The sequence below is a fragment of the Mastigoproctus giganteus genome, chromosome 4 (genome assembly GCF_048544385.1).
Source record: "Mastigoproctus giganteus isolate SK-2022 chromosome 4, ASM4854438v1, whole genome shotgun sequence".
Classification (NCBI taxonomy): domain Eukaryota; kingdom Metazoa; phylum Arthropoda; class Arachnida; order Uropygi; family Thelyphonidae; genus Mastigoproctus; species Mastigoproctus giganteus.
In genome coordinates this window covers 162,794,728-162,812,188 of record NC_143578.1, presented here as the reverse complement: position 1 = coordinate 162,812,188, position 17,461 = coordinate 162,794,728, and the positions used below count along the sequence as shown (strand labels likewise).

The 17,461-nt window shown below is 38.1% G+C and overlaps 1 protein-coding gene across 1 annotated transcript in view; it reads left to right on the top strand.

Moving 5' to 3' along the window:
• Nucleotides 1-3,669: 3,669 nt before the first annotated feature.
• Nucleotides 3,670-17,461, top strand: part of Mfap1 (Microfibril-associated protein 1) — an 82,011-nt gene continuing 68,219 nt past the window's right edge. The window contains exons 1-2 of the mRNA XM_090371855.1: nucleotides 3,670-3,803; nucleotides 8,163-8,214. Of these exons, the coding sequence (XP_090227981.1) occupies nucleotides 3,737-3,803; nucleotides 8,163-8,214 (119 nt within the window). The 5' untranslated portion in view covers nucleotides 3,670-3,736. The remainder of the gene's footprint in view (nucleotides 3,804-8,162; nucleotides 8,215-17,461) is intronic.

Here is a 17,461-nt window from a genome sequence, read left to right as displayed (position 1 = left end):
TTTCATTTCCACGTTCTTCCTGATAGGTTTCCACTTTGGCTTTGAGCCGCTCGTTGTTGACGTGAAGGTCAAAAACGATGCGTTCCATCTGGCTCCATATCTTTATTATATCTCCGCGAGTCGCAGACGTAATCCAGTTGGTCATCTTGGCCATGAGAGCTTCCAAGCCATATCTAAGGGAAGAGACTTCGTCAGTTACAGTTTCTGCATACAAATGTTCAGATTCACGATTGTATTGGTAAGTTTGATCGGTATTTGATATGGCTATCATATCTGTGAAAACGCTTATTCTCTAATGGCATCGTGGGAACGCCATCCGCTTTGGCTGCAGTTTCCCTATTGCGTTTCTTGCAGGCAAGGTCAGGCCTATTTTCTTCTTGATCATCCACAGATTCATTTAGTGCAGAGATGCCCCGGGTTCTTGTTAGGGGGACATTTAATGTTCTTTCCTCATTTTCCGGTTCGCTGTTTGAATGGTAGAGATTGTCAGTTTTGATAAATGGACAAGTACGGATTTACAGACACTTCGGATAAGCGGGCAGATTTCAGTTTTTCTTTTTACCAACTGCAAGAAACAAAATCACGTGTACACTTGTCGTTCTTATTTAGTATCTTATTTAGGCAGCGCATTTTTTGTGAGTTAAAATTCAGGTCAAGAAATACGGTTTTATTGTTTTCTCCTGGGCGAAGAACGTCAGCTTTTGCTTTCTCTGTGTCTCCCGGGGATTGGAAACAAAAGGCTAGGGGTAACAGGGAGAAAATCACTTTATAGCAGGAGGAGAACAATAGTCTAGACTCTAGGATGCTTGAAAGCCCTTAGGCGGTCAAAGAGACCAGCGGTCAGCGATCACCTTGTTGCGACGGCAGATAGTAGTCGTAGCGACACAGTGAGTATATATTATGCATGCGAGAGTTAGAAAAAAAAAAATTAATTAAAATACTTATCTCTGGAGTCCTGTATCCAAAAACATCTTGTTAGCTTCTCAGGACTCTGTGCTACTGCTGAAGAACATTGACAGTTTGGTAGATTCCGATAAATCACTGTTTTAGAGACAAAATGACAGAGGACAAAAATCACTCAGCTAACTAGACTGGCCCTATAGGCACTCAGATCAGGGGAGCTTAAATAAATAAAAATTCTTTGAATTAATTTTAATTATAAAACTTGCATTTATTATTGTTTTTTTATTTGCACTTTCTGCGGTGCACTTCAAGCATACTCACGGAATGTTCCGCGGCAAACAGGTTCAGAAACGTTGCATTAGAGGAAGCCCTGCTTTCAACATGCTGCTCGGGCCAGCGCCACCTTAAGAACATTGATACTATTATGAAGGTGGCTTTGCTTGGGCCCTGCAAACTGTAAGACTAAGACCGATTCTTGTTACCTGGGTTTGAATCATGGTTACCTCAAAATGTGTGTGCCCCTGCGTTTGACTAAAAGAAATGTCAGACAAAATCTATATTTTGTCTAGAGTGCCAGAGGCTCACATCTGGTGAGTATGGGCAGGGCCGGTTTTGGGCTGTTAGCCGCCTGCGTGCTAGAAATATTTGGCCTCCCTATCAATGCGGATCGCGAGTAGATTCATAACCTAACCCAACCCATAGGAGCCTACTAGTATGTTTTTATGAGAGTTCCATATACAGTATACTGCCACTTTAGAGGTACACCCCTGCTGTGCACACGAATGGTTTGTGCCACAACGTTGCAAGTCAGATGATAACAGTTGTGGATATAAATGCAGCAGAATAACCTTTCTAGTATCAGTTAAGCGTACAAACCGTAGAAAGAATGGGGAAAAGGAGTGATCTAACGGACTTCGAACTTAGCATGGTAGTAGGTGCAAGACGTGCTGGACAAAGCATCTCTGATACGGCAGTTCTCCTGATCTTTTCAGTTTCAGGTGTATCGAGAATGGTGCAACGAACAGAAAACATTCTCTCAACGGCACTCCTGTGGAAGAAAATCGCTTGTTGATGAGAGAGGTCAGAGGAGGATGGCTAGAATTGTGCAAGCAAACAGATCGGCCGCCACATCGCGTACCTTTATCAATGAAGAACAAGAGAGCACGCCTCCTATGGGCACAGCAGTACCAGCACTGGACTATCGAGGATTGGAAAACAGTTGCTTGGTCTGATGAGTCGAAGGTCCTGGTGCATCATGTTGATGGAAGACTTAAAATTTGGAGAAAACAACATCAATCCATGGACCCGTCATATATGACGACTACTGTGCAAGGTGGTGGGGGCAGTGTTATGGGGTGGGGAATTTCATAGATTCACGTCTGAATGCCACATCGTTGCTGACCAAGTGCATCTGTTCATGTTGACAGTTTATCCTCAGTCAGATGGTTACTTCCAGCAGGATAATTCACCGGTGCACAAAGCCTGAATTGATATGGAATGGTTTCAGGAACACGACAATGACTTTTCTTTGCTGCAGTGGCACGCTCAATCACGGATCTCAATTCAGGACTGAGTGTAACCTTATTCTTATGATTAAGTTTAAGGTTACACTTACACTTTATCATAAGACGTTAACATGAAAGTTTGCAAACTCCAAGGTTTTATGCTTTTGTTTACGTGGGTTAAAACAAGTCACAATCATAGAGGTCATGGAAGTGCCATTGTTGAATCCTTCTCTGGTTCATCGGATGAACCCACCATTGCTTGTGCTTGCACTTCTTAGTTCTCTGATGCAAAACACCTAACACGTATGCTTCGGCATTATTTATACCCATAAACTGCACAGCTATATCATCCGTCATCATGCAAACATCAATTTTTTGAAGTATGAAAGAAGAGCATGTTGTGTTTCCATGGTTACCAAATATGTTTATGGTCATGTTTATGTTCCCATTGTGAATTTTGGTGTGACTTCTTAATTTTACAGTAACTTTTGTTACGTTATTTTTATGTTTAATTTTCATTGTGAATGGGTCTTTAGAGAATACAATATTATTTATTAAAAATGCCACGTTCGCTCTTTCATCGCCGACCACTATATTAAAATAATATTAAATTACATTTTAATTTTTTCTTTAAAGTGCACTATCGGCCGCCTTAGGGATTTGGCCGCCTGCACACTGCACACCTACCAGAACCAGCCCTGAGTATGGCTTGGCACACCCAGGGTCCTGAGCTGGATAACATCATTCTTCTCTTTCTTGGTGATTCCCTTTTGACTCTCTCTCTCTCTCTCTCTCTCAGGGTAACTGGAAAATTTTTTTTGCTGGTGCAGCATAAACTCCAGGCTTCCTTGCACCATATAGCTAATAATAATAATAATAATAATAATAATAACTTATAAGTTCATTTCTGCCAGAGGCAGAATAATTTACTTTCTCATTCATTTCTTTTGTGACAACATGTAGATTCGATCGTGCAATATGCCGTGAAATCGGAAACAATAATGTCTCCCCCGCCCACAGGATTAGGGCCAACTTCCATGTGTTTTTAAATGTAAAATTGAGATGTGTGAGCTAAAATTTTAAATCAAAATGAGTTATTATTTATTTCATTCTCGTTTTATTCTAAGCGTTTCCGTCAACAACTCTATCGCCGTTAGAAACTTCACAGACCAAGTATTGGGCTCGTATGGGCTATTTCTGTATAGTTACGTGTTTTGGAAGAAAGATGGCGCAAGCGATATTAAACACGACTGAAATCTTTAATGGAGTGAGTTGTAAGTGAAGTGAGTATTGATAGTTGAAAACTATATTGAAAAATTGACATCAAGATGTCTAATACAATATCTAGTCAAGTGCAGTCAACTGCTGGAGCAGTTCCTGTTTTAAATGAAAAAGGTAAGTGTGTTTTTTAACGTTTGTGTATGTTGAAGTTTTTGGACATAAGCAATTATGAAAGTAACTGCACTCGAAACGGTAGTATTGAAAGTTGGCCTTGTGCAGGCGAAGTTTTTTGCTGCTCCTGGAATAGAGAATTTTTTTCTGTTTTATTAGCTTAAATTGGCATATTAACTTATTCTCTAGAGCAGGGGTCCCCAACCTTTTTCATCGGAAGGCCATATAGAAAAAATTTCATAACAAATGGCGGGCCAGAGTCGGTGCAATTTTGACGACTAAAAACACTAAACCAAAAAACGCAATTTTAGCGACTTCACCAGGTCAAACGGGGTGTACAAGATAGAAAAACTATAAAAAAATTATAAACAAGGGATGTTTATTGTAAATAAAGACATAGTCATATTAAAAATCACAATTTTTATTATTATAATCACATTTGATATTACAGAAATAGCAAATCAATGAGATGTTTGTAGTTGTTTCGATTTGGCGATAATTGAAATGTTTGATTTAATAGTAGAAGTTCCCAATCTTAAAAAGTCTTGCAAATGTTCATCTGTCATTCTTGATCGATGTTTGGATTTTATATATTTCATTTTTGAATATGTTTGTTTACGTAGGTAAGTGCTACCAAAAATAGAAATCATTCTTCGTGCTAATTTTTTTAATTCTGGAAATTCATTTTCTGTCAAAGTTTTATAAAAGTTAATTAAATGTTTCATTTTTCAATAATGTTTTCAGGTTATCGTTACTTTGAAGATCTATGATTTCTAATTGTAGATCTTTATCTATTTGTGAAACATTTACATCAAGTGGATTCTGAAATAATGTAAATAATTTCCAGTTGTTTTCAAAATCAACAAATTGATCAACAAATGCTTCCATGAATAATTCAAGATTTCGGACAAAATTGTCGGTAGAAAAATCACAGTTGGGCATATTATTATATAAACTTTCACAACACAAAAAATTCGAAAATTATTTTGTTCAATTTGATTTTTAAATCTAATTTTGTCTGAAATGCTTTAATATTGTAGAATAAGTCATTTACAAGTAGATCGCGACTTTGAAGTTTTTTATTCAATGTATTCAAATGTTCACAAATATCTGTTCAAAATGCAAGTTCCCATAACCATTTTGAGTCTGTTAATTCTGGGACTGGTTTTAATTTTTTTTTGTTCATGAATATGTCTATTTTGGTTCTGAGTTGAAAAAGTCTTTAACGCATTACCGTGACTCTGTATGATACAACAAATCACCATATTCGCTTTAGATTTCCTCCAAAAAAATTTTAAATTGACGATGGTTCAGGCCATTTATGCGTATAAAATTCACAATGTTAATTATAGTCGACATGATTGAGTTCGAAGACAAAAATTTACCGCACAACAATTGCTGGTGAATAACACAATGAAATTGCATGGGTCTTGCGATGTTTTTGGAATCAAAATATTTATTAACATGGCCGAAGAAACCAATATTTTTTCCAACCATATTAGCATTAAAAAAATAAATTTTCTGTTTATTCTCCGGGACGACCAAACAGTCAGAGGAGTTCACAAAATAGACAGAATACAAGAAACAGCACCGTATTCAGTAGTCACGGGCTTGAACCCCCCGGTCAACCAAGGCACGTGTACTTATGCACCCGCGCGAATAACCACTAGGCTACGGCGGCCTATAAGTAGAGGCATATGATGCAAAAAATATGGTGCAAACATGAGTCGCAATGAGAGACAGAAGCAGTCAGGTTCCAATTTAATTTCAAACTGAAGCCGTCTCTAAACGCATTTCACGACCTCACCCCCAAATCATCATGTATGCGTCCGTTTTTGCAAGAAGTAGTTTTCTCACACATAAACTTCCTGACTTCAAAAATTCGCCACTGGCAACAAAGATTCCACATCAAGGCAAAGCCGATGCCCTAAGTAAATACCTACACCTGAGTAAATCCTATAGTGTACCAGTACTGAAAGGTTCACGACCCCAGTTCTGGACTACTGAAGTAGTCTATCAGTTTCTTACTCCACTTCGGCTGACCTGCTAGCATCCCATTTTTCTTCCAACTCATGTATTAATGATCTTGGTAAAACACCTCCCACCATTCCCAACATGCTCCATTCAATGCCTCCTGTGGTCTTCCGTCAGAAGGATTTCGACGAATCTTGATGCTAAGAAAACTCCAGGTCCCAATGGTATTTGTTCTCAAAACCTGTGCTCCTGAACTTCTTTGCTGCCTTTTTTCACTTTCTTATTCGAAAGGTGTTTTTCCTTCTGCTTGGAAATTTGCTCATATCCAGCCAGTTCCTAAAAAGGGTGACAAATCCCTCCCATCCAGTTATCGTCCCATTGCAATTACTTCTACTCTTTGTAAAGTAATGGAGAAATCAATTAACTGCCAACTCTTAAACTACCTAGAAACCTTCCGTCTGATCAACGATCGACAGTATGGATTCCGTCAGTGTCGATGCACTGGTGATATTCTGGCTTATGTCGCCCATTTATGGACTAATTCAATGGAAAGGTTCAGTGAAACACAAGTAGTTGCTCTTGACATCTCAAAGGCTTTCAATCGTGTGTGGCATAAAGGTCTTCTGAACAAGCCTCCATCTTATGGTTTGCCAACTGTTTTTAGTAATTGGTTATCCAGTTTTCTCTCTGATCACTCACTGATGGTAGATGGCTCTCCATCTTCTAACTTCACTAATGCCGGTGTCCCCCAAGGTTCAGTTCTTTCCCTCACTCTTTTCCTCTTGTATATTAATGACCTTCCATTGACTGGAAATCCTATCCATAGTTTTGCCAATGATAGCACATTGCATTCTACTTTCCATTTTGAGAAACCTTGTCCCGCTCAATCGGCTTCAACTTCTCGAAAATCTGCTACCAATTCCTTAAATGCCGATCTCCAGGTAATTTTCCAGTGGGGCAGAGACAACTTAGTTGATTTCAACCCTTCTAAGGGTTGAAACTCGTTTTAAGAAAAAAAATTGCAGACACTTTCAAATTTAACCCTGACTCGCGACCTTTTTGCAACATTGACCTGTACTTGTTAAGTAAATCTGCAGATCTCCTACTCTTAATGTCATTGGTGCCAACGTGTACAACAATATCACCTTTTGTGCCCTTAAAAGATAATATATGCTTTACAACATCATCAACATTTGCCCCTGGCAGACATACCCTGGTCCTGTTCCATCTATCCTTTTTACACAACATATTACCCGTCTCCTTGACAATAGAGTCACCAACAATAACTATTTCCTTTGGGACCAGCGCATTCTTCCTTGGAGATTGCCACTGTGTTGCCTGATGCCCAGGAGTGAGCTCTGGCGTTGAGTTGGGCAGCTGAGATCTTGACGGGCCCCCTCATATTAATTTCTTCGAGGGCATCTGCATCTACCTACCTCAAGCTCTCATAGACGCTGAGTAGAATGCTGAGTTGATGCCTAATTTCTAGACACTCTCTGCACCTGGCACACACAAAGACATCCTCCTTGGCTATATCATTTTCTGTTCCAGAGAGTTCGGCAAACATTTCACAAGTTGCACATTTTTTTTAGGCTGTGATGCGTTGGAGAATTGTCCCCCCTCAGTTCTCCCCCGAGTCACAGCGCTCCTGCCACTTTGTGCCAGTTGCTTTGCTGCTCTAGTCTGGGGCATAATATTTTAAATTAATAAGATCAATTAATTTAATCAATTAATTGTCAATACTACGCTATCTAATAGGATCCTAAATGCAGTGACACGTATTACACTATATAATTATACGTTAGAGCTGCCTAGTTACCACAATTAAAAATTTGAATTCCCTATTACTCTATACAAAAACAATGGCTGCAAGATTTGAACGAAATAACGGTTTTACGTATATTAAGTAGTAATCTACAAAAACTCTTTATCTAAATTAAAAATAAAAATAACCAGCGTAATAATAACTATAAGACTACGTATAAAGTACAATATAAAATAACAATTAGGTAAATAAAAAGGCAAACACTTATCCCTTTTTCGGAGCCTGTAATTTTTAAAGAGAGTCACGCCCTTTTTTTCTCTTTTTTTCCCTTCAAGGATCTCCATTAATACATTGATTTCCTTTTAGCAGACTCTCCAGCACTAAGGGATACAGAAGGTGGTAACAACACTCATTTGAAGGTGGCATATATTTTAATTGATGGTGCAGCAGTTTGTGGAGTAATTATGTCTTGTATTTTGCACATTGTTTTGTAGTAGCATTAAATTTTAAAATGTTTTATACGTAGTTTAATTGGCTCTCAGTTAGCATTAAGATAAATGCTGACTTAGCATCTTTAACTAATAATACGAACAATGTTTTTCATTTTTACATTTTTCTTTCAGGTGAGGTGTCTATGCAAAAGGTTAAAGTGCATAGATATGTTTCTGGAAGGCGGTAAGTATTACAGAACATTTATATATAGTTTTCATTTTGAATCTATACAGAGGTTGTTTACACAAGCTTTCTATGTGGTGTTTACATCCTACAATGTAGCTTGATGAATGAATACATAAAATGAATTTGTATCAGTTTAACGTATAGCACTTTTATCAGGTTTAAAGATGATGATGTCACTTAACTGCATTCTTGTGCATTCAGCTCCATCAGGAGTAAAAATGCAGTCATAAAAAATGAGAACTATTAATCAATGTCACTTGAGTATTTCATGAAATATTAGCATTAGCATTAGTAGAGGCATATGATGCAAGAAAGCAAGCTTATGCAGCATCAGCCAAAAAAAAAAAAAACACTCCCATTTCACCCCTCTGTTCATTCCAAATACCTCTCTAGCTGAGCCTTAAATTTATTTAGGCTATCAACTTCCACAACAAGGGATGGAAGTCTGTTCCACCAACCAACTACCCGCTGGCTAAAGGCAAATTTCCGCACATCTATCCTACATCTGTCTTTCCTCAATTTGAATTTATGTCCTCTCAGGTGATTATTCTGAGCAAGAGGAAGAATCCCATCAGCATTGAGCATTCTCAAACCATTCAAGGCTTTATTCACCCTATCAAATCACCTAGCTGGTGCCTAGTCTCCAGACACTGTAATTTGCAAAACTTAAGCCTTTCTTCGTAAGAGCAACCCTTTGTTCCATTCACTAATCTTGTTGCCCTTCTCTGTACTCGTTCCAGCACTCTACATCCTTCTTGAAATGAATCCTCCAGACCTGTATACAGTACTCAAGGTGTGGCCTGACCATTGCCTTATACAAGGGAATAATCACCTCCTTATCCGGCACCTCCGTAGCCAGGTGGGAAGGAGCAGCAGTGTGTAGCACACTCTTCTTGATTAGACCAAGGTTCAAGCCCGTCACCACCAAATACGGAGGATGCGGAAAGGTCAGGGAATGACCACCGCATATCCTGGAGCAATATGGCCTTAGTTGCTAATGCTCCCAAAAACCAAATAACAAACATAACAACAAACCTCCTTATCCCTGCTAGAAAAATTCTTGTATATCATTGACAAGACACCATGAGTTACTCTTGCAGGTCATCTGCACTGCTCAGAAAACTTCATATGTGCCTGCACAATTACTCCCAGGTCCTTTTCATTCTCTACCACTGTCAGTGTAGTACCACACAGTTAATACATTGCTCTGGGGTTACTGTTTCCCATATGTAGTACTTTACATTTTTCAATGTTAAACTTCATTTGCCACCTCTCAGCAAATCTGCTCAACCTTTCCAGATCCTGTTGCAGCAGCATACTGTCAGTAGTGTCCTTATCAACCCTGACAACTTTTGTATCGTCTACAAACTTGGACATTAAGCTTGATATACCATCATCAATATCATTTATAAATACAGAAAACAACAATGAACCCAACACTGAACCCTGAGGGACTCCACTAATAACATTAGTCCCCGATGAGCAGTGTCCATTGATTACCACTTTGATTACTGTCTTCTCCCCCTCAACCATCCCTTTATCCATAGCAGCAATTTGCTTCCAGTGCCACACTGCTCCAATTTGTGCAGCAGTCTTCCATGTGCAACAGTATCAAAAGCCTTCCTAAGATCCAAATATATAATATCAAAGTTATTCCCTGCATCCAGTTCTTTTGTGACTGTATCATAGTATCCAATCAAGTTGGTCAGGCAAGACGTTCCCTTAATAAAACCATGCTGTGTCCGAGCTATAACTGAAGTCTTGTCTAGATGATCCTGCAGTGCTTCTTTAACCAGTGCCTCCATTAATTTTCCTGGAACAGAAGTTAAACTCACAGGTCTATAATTACTTGTGTCGCAGTTTGATCCTCCTTTGTGAATTGGGGTCACATTTGCACATCTTGAGTCTATGGGTACCTCCCATGAGTCCAAAGAAGCTCTCATAATTATGGCTAAGGGTTTGCTTACTTCCTTTGCTGCCTCCTTCAATATAACTGGATAGATCCCATCCATCCCGAGTGCCTTTTTTATGTTTATCCTCAACAATTTCTCCTCCACTTTCCTCTCAGTTATTACAAAATTATCTAGCTCACTGCCAGAGTTTACTAGACCTCTGGCATTCACCTTCCTGAATAACTCCTCATGTGTGAATGTAGATGCAAAATACTCGTTTAGTTTGTTAGCCACCTGAGCATGATCATCAACAGTTGTTACAAGCTTTGTATTCAAGGTTTTCCTGCAAATTAGAAATAAAAATTTTATTAATTTATCCCAGTTTTCTTAACCTTGAACAGATGTAATAGTTTCATTAAGATCAGAAATGGTATGGAAAATAAGAAACGGGGGCAAGATTAAAAGCAGCCATTTCGCCACTACTATGGAAAACATTGTTATAGGTCTCGTGTGATTGGTCATGTGACATAGCTGGTGTCGGCTGATGTTCTTTTTCATGAATTGTGGTTGATAGTTAAGCAACTTCTTTTTGGCAATATGTAGTTAATCCTCTTGTGAAGAATTGTAAGGGAAAAAAAAAAAAAGTTGAATGATATAATTTGAAACCAAAAATGCAATATGACTTACCAAGAATCACAACTTTTAATGTTAATTGTGGGGGTGGGAGAAAATTTACTGATTGGCTTAGAACATTTTAGAAATGCTTAAAATTAGAATATTGTTCATACCAAATTTGAGCAAGAGGAAGAATCCCATCAGCATTGAGCATTCTCAAACCATTCAAGGCTTTATTCACCCTATCAAATCACCTAGCTGGTGCCTAGTCTCCAGACACTGTAATTTGCAAAACTTAAGCCTTTCTTCGTAAGAGCAACCCTTTGTTCCATTCACTAATCTTGTTGCCCTTCTCTGTACTCGTTCCAGCACTCTACATCCTTCTTGAAATGGGGCCTCCAGACCTGTATACAGTACTCAAGGTGTGGCCTGACCATTGCCTTATACAAGGGAATAATCAAATTTGAATACCATATTTAACATATGTTATACATACATATGCAGTACAGTACACATTTTTTCCCTTCTTTTTTTGTAATATTATTGCTATTAGTCCATATTTTTATTTTCTTAAAAACAGATCATTATAATAATTCAGGAAATTTAATAATATGAATTTAAAATGAACAAATAGACCAATAAATAAGTATGGCAACATCAAAATTAAATAATTTTTTTTTCATCTAGATATTCGAATGAATACTTATTAAGAAGAATCTTTATTGCAACGCTTATTCAACAAGGTTGAATTTGGATTGCAACAACAAGGTTGAATTTCGATTGCAACAACAAGGTTGAATAAACAAAACAAGGTTGAATTTTGATTCGTCAGAAAATATGACGGTGTCCCATTGCTGTTCTGTCCATGAAGCATGCATTTTAACCCAAGCAAGTTGCTTTTTCTTCATTTTTTAGGTCAACAAAGGCTTCTTCTTGGGCCAATAGGCATGCAGACCACATTCCAAAAGCTATCTTTGGATAATTCGTGCACTTGTTTCAACACCAGATGCCATCTCAAAGTCCAGCTTTAGATCAGGAGCACTAGTATGGTGATTACGAAGGCATAGCCTTTTCAAATATCGATCTTAGGAAGGAGTAGTCACTCTCTTATGGCCTGATCCAGGTCTTCTCTTCACATCACCAGTTTCACGCTTTAATTTCAGCGCCCAGGATACTGTTGACTGGTGGTAGCCTTATTTTATCAGCGATAGCACACGTAGAAAGCCCTTCCTGGGACAGAGCAACAACTACACTTTTTACTTGGTGTCAACTGAACATATGGAGCCATGCTTATACCTCTGCAAAATAGGATACTTATGAGCGTATACACCCATCCAATGGCGTATTTATAGAAATGGCTGATTTAAGGTGATTCAATTTTTTTGTCCACCACTGTGTGTATTCAGGGTGTCTCAAAAATATTGGTACAAACGTTTAGGGGAGATAGGTAACATCTAAAGGAATGTGAATCGCATAGGAACCCATAACCGGAAACGTCACCGTAAGTTGGTAGACGGCGCTGTTCATCAGTTTGGGAGAGAGAAAATTTCTGGTTTACTCATTCAAGCAGTAGTCGCCGCACGAAGAGCATGCATCGATATATGAACTGTGAACTAGCAGACATGCATCTAGTGTATGGATTAGCAGAGGGCAATGGACGAGCCGCTCAACGAATTTATGGAGAACGCTTCCCAGACAGATGTGTACCGGACCACCATTCGTTTGCTCGTGTGCATCAAAATTTGTGCGATTATGGGTCATTTAGAGGTAACAGGAGTAGTGCGGGCTGACCACAGTCGACGCAAACTCCCGCCATGGAAGAAAGTGTGTTGAATGCCGTCCAGAATAATCCTACTACCATCACACGTGCCATTGCCTCTGCCTTAGGAGTGTCTCGTTGCAGTGTACAGCGTGTCTGGCACAACGATTCCTTACACCCCTTTCATCTCCAACGGGTTCAGTTACTGCTCCCCCAAGATCATCCTGCATGTGTTGCTTTTGCACAATGGTTTCTCCAAGAAAGTGTTCAACGAGACTTGAATTTTCCAGCCTATGTTTTGTTCATGGATGAGGCTTACTTCACTCAGGAAGGCTTATTCAATCAGCACAATGCTCATGTGTGGGCTCACAACAACCCACACGGTGTGTGCCCCCATGCGGCACAACATCGCTTTGCAATAAATGTGTGGGTAGGTATGGTCGGTGACTGTTTAGTCGGCCCATACCTGTTACCATCCCGCATGAACTCTGCTAAATATCAGATCTTTCTTGAACAAGTTCTACAGGGTTACTTGATGATGTTCCAGGAAATGTAAGACGGAACAATTGGTTTCAACATGACAGGGTGCCTGCCCATTATGGAAGGTGTGTTCGTGACCATTTGAGCAGGCGTTTTGGGCGTCGATGGATTGGCCATGGTGGACCTGTTGCCTGGCCCCCATGCTTACCTGATTTATTGAGCCTTGATTTCTTTCTTTCTGTGGGGGGGAGGGGCTTCAAATCTATCGTGTATGAATCACCTGTGGAGACGGAAATGGATCTCGTGGGGAGACTCGTCTGTGCTGCTGCTACTGTCAAAGAAACTCCAGGTGTGTTCGACCGTGTCCACCAATCCATGCTGCATCGGTGTCACGGATGCATCAGGTCTCATGGTGGAACCTTTGAGCATCTGTTGTAACATCATGAAATGCATCCATCTCGTACTCCATTGTTAATATTATGTCAAATAAATGTTTGCCACTAATTACTGTCTTGTGTCATTTCTGCTTCTTGTGCCTGCTACTTCTTTCCCGTGACGTTTCCGGTTATGGGTTCCTATGCAATTCACATTCCTTTAGATGTTACCTACTTCCCCTAAACGATTGTACCAATATTTTTGAGAGACTCTGTATATATATATACACGTAGTACATTCAAAAAGTTCCTGGAATTGCACGCTGGTATTTAAATAGAGTGCATTGTGGCTGTAAGGTTTCTTGGGGCATTGACGTTGACCTTGGTGCACATGCATGCCAAGTGAATATTGGTTTGACCACTTCGCTCATGTGTCATAGCTGATTGATTGTAGTCACTGTTTGAATAGCATGCTAACATCAAGTTTTTTAAACTTGGGAAAAGTGCCACAGAGATACTGAAATCATTACAGAAAGTTTATGGAGATGATGCTTTGAAGAAAATGGTAGTTTATGAGTGGTTTAATCAATTTAAAAGTGGACAGAAATCACTGAAAATGAATCTCACAAGTGGGCACTCTTCGATGTATTGTCGAAAATGTCATGAAAGTGAAGAAACTCATGCAAAATTATATGCGAATGACTGTTATTGAGATTGCTCATGAAGTTGGACTGTCTGTAGGCTCAGTACACACTATCCTGATGTAAGATTTAGGGATGCACGTGTGTGTGTATGTGCAAAGTTTGTTCCATGCTTGCTGTCAGACAGTCAGTTGGCCAATCACAGATGATTTGTTTGAAAAACAGACAGGATCTGATCTTCCTAAGAAAACTGGTCACTGGGGATGAAAATTGTGTGTTCGCCTACGACCCAGAGATCAAGACGGAATCATCTAGATGGCAGACAATAATTGTCCCACAGCCCAAGAAGTTTTGTGCATCAAAATCCATCAAAGTCAGGCTGATTGTTTTTTTCGGCAATGAGAATATGGTGCACTACGGATTTGAGACTAGAGAAAGAGACGCATTACTGCTTCTTACTGTGTTCAGGTTTTGACATGTGTTTGCATGAGAATGTGAGGCAAAGATGATCTCAAAAATGGAAGAATGGCTGGATCTTGCACCGTGATAATGCAACCCAGCTTTCAGGTAATATTGTTGTTATTATTATTGGATCTGGTGTATTGAGTGAAAAGCATGTTGCAGGAATTAGCAATTTAAATTAATTGAAATACTCTAACTCCACATTTAAAAGCAAAAATTTGTTTTTTGGCTGTAATATTGATGAAACCTTTCATCTGGATCATACATTAATCTAAACTTTTTGCTTATTTATAGATTTTGAATACACTTTGGAATTCTGTTATCAAGTCTAAAAAGTGAAAAAAAATGGAAAAAAAAAAAAAAAAAAAGCATTACTACAATTTAGAAATCTGTATGTAAAAATAAATTTCAGTTTCATGTACTAATTTAATTCACTTTAATTAATTTAATTAAAATTCACTATTCAAGTATTGTAATATTTAATTTTTAAGTAATTTCAAGAATGATAATAAGAACAGACCTATTCCTGAAATTATTTTAAAATTAAATATTATACTTGGATAGTGAACTTTCTTTACCTTAACACATTAATCACCATATATATATACAATAATCACCATAATCTTAATAAAAAAATTTGTGGAGACCAGATTTTTTTATTTTTTCTACAAAATAATTATTGTTTGTTTGTTTGGTATTTGGTTTTTAGGAGCATTAGCAACTAAGGCCATATTGCTCCGGGAAATGCGGTGGTCATTCCCTGACCTTTCCGCATCCTCCGTATTTGGTGGTGACAGGCTTGAACCCCGGTCTAATCAAGAAGCGTGTGCTATGCACTGCTGCTCCTTCCCACCTGGCTATAGAGGCACCACAAAATAATTATATTTTATATTTTAAAAATCACTACCGAAGTCATATTTGGGTCTTCCAGACCATCTAGATTTAGTTTACATTACAGAATTCTCTCTAATAATACTGTAGAGTCACACTGCTCACACAATAAAGTGAACTCTGTCATCAATACTGTACCTATGGCTTAAAAAATTGAGACAATAAAAGTTGTCTTTGGTGATTAATATGTTAATTAAAATGAATTTAATGATACATTAAGCCGACCGGGCTAGCCAGGTGGGTAAAGTGCCTGCCTGGCAACCCAAAGGTCGCGGGTTCGATTCCCGCCTCGGGCTTGGATCAAAGTACTGCAAAAACCTTGGGAGGTGCACTATGGCCACAGAAGCCGATGCGCCAACAACTACCAAACAAAAAAAAAAAAAAAAAAAAATGATACATTATATAGAAATTTATTTTCTTGTGTTTTATACTTTTTACACTTGATAACAGATTCCCACAGTGAATTCAGAAACATCATCTATAAATAAGTAATTAGTCTTGTATATTGAATGTCCTGTGGAAATAGAATTCCTCAAACTAAGAATTAATAAATAAATTATTGGTTTATTAATGTTAGTTAGTTTAATGTGAAGTTAGTTTAATTAATTTAACATGTTCCTTGCTTCCTCACGCAAATATGTGGCTTCAGATTTTTAATCCCCATGGAGAGAAAACAAACCTATTTTTAAAACTTTTTTAAAAAAACAAAAACAAAAAAAAAAACATCAGGTGTTTTTGTCACGCAGCATTCATCAGAAGCTGATTGGTTCAGTCATGGTGAGAAGAAAGTTCAAAAATGCCTCTGCCCTTTTCAGTCCAGTTTGACTCAGTGTCTGGTCAAACAGGTCATTGGAAAAGGCAGAAGCAAAAGTGTTAATCTAATTTTTGTTATTTTTTCATTTTTTTAATAATATTATTTATTTATTTAGTTTCAAATGTTCACCAAAACTAATAATTTCACAAAATAAGAGAGCCGTGCGGTAATGAAATACTATTTTTTTTAAAGACCAGGTGGGAAACAAATTCACAAGGATATTATAGAGACATCACACAGTGATTGTCTATTATATAGTACCATCAAGAACTGGCTTTCTGAAATTTATTTTAAAGATGTCATAGATGACTCTGACAAAATATTGATGCTGTTTCATGACATGATTTTAAGAGATCGTCAGATTGGGTTACAGTACATATTAAAAATATATCATATGAACAAGGCCATCATATTGTCCATAAAGAATTGAGAAGGGAAAAGAAAGTTCAGTGAAATGGGCATCAAAAGATTTGCATATAGAACAGAAGAGGGAGAGATTGTGGAAAGGAATCCTTGCAAAAATTTCCCAGAGTTCAAAGGGGCTTTTTATTCACTTGGTAACCATGGATGAAACTTGCATTGATTACTGTGATCCAATGACCAAATAACACTCCATGGAATGGCATCATGAAGATCTTGCTATAAGATATTTTAAAGCGTGTTGTCAGCGATTGAGGTGATGGCATTACCTATCTGGAACAAAAAAGATACGATATCCATTGATTACCTTCAGAAAGGCAACTCTATTGTGGGTGAGTATTATTCTTTCTTACTACTAGAATTTCATCAGGCAAAATGATATAAGAAATTCTTCAGAGGACTCTTCCTTTGTGTCAGTGTATCCAGTCACGAGGCTCAGGTAAGAGTGGAGACAATCAACAATTTATATTATAAATTGTCACTCCACCTTATTTTGCAAATATGGCCTCCTTCATATTTCTATCTGTTTTCTACACTGAAAGAAATATATAAAAGGGTGAAACTGGGACAAATAATGATATTCATGCAGTGGATATAGTGATTAAGAAAGCCAGAAACAGTGGAGTCTATGTTAGGAATCTAGAAAAGATGAGGAAATGTTTTTCCAACTGTGTAGTGCCTTATTCAGTGACTACATTGCATAAAAGTTTATTCATTTCCAGATTCATAAATTTTGACCAGACACAGTGGATTAATTCTCCAATAGCTAATTTTTAATTCACTGATGTGAAATAATAATGCATATGTAAATAACTTTTTCTTTTATGTATCCTAACTCAACTTTGGCTGAGTTAAGATAGCTTAATGGTATCACAAAATGTTGTAAGGCTTAAGGC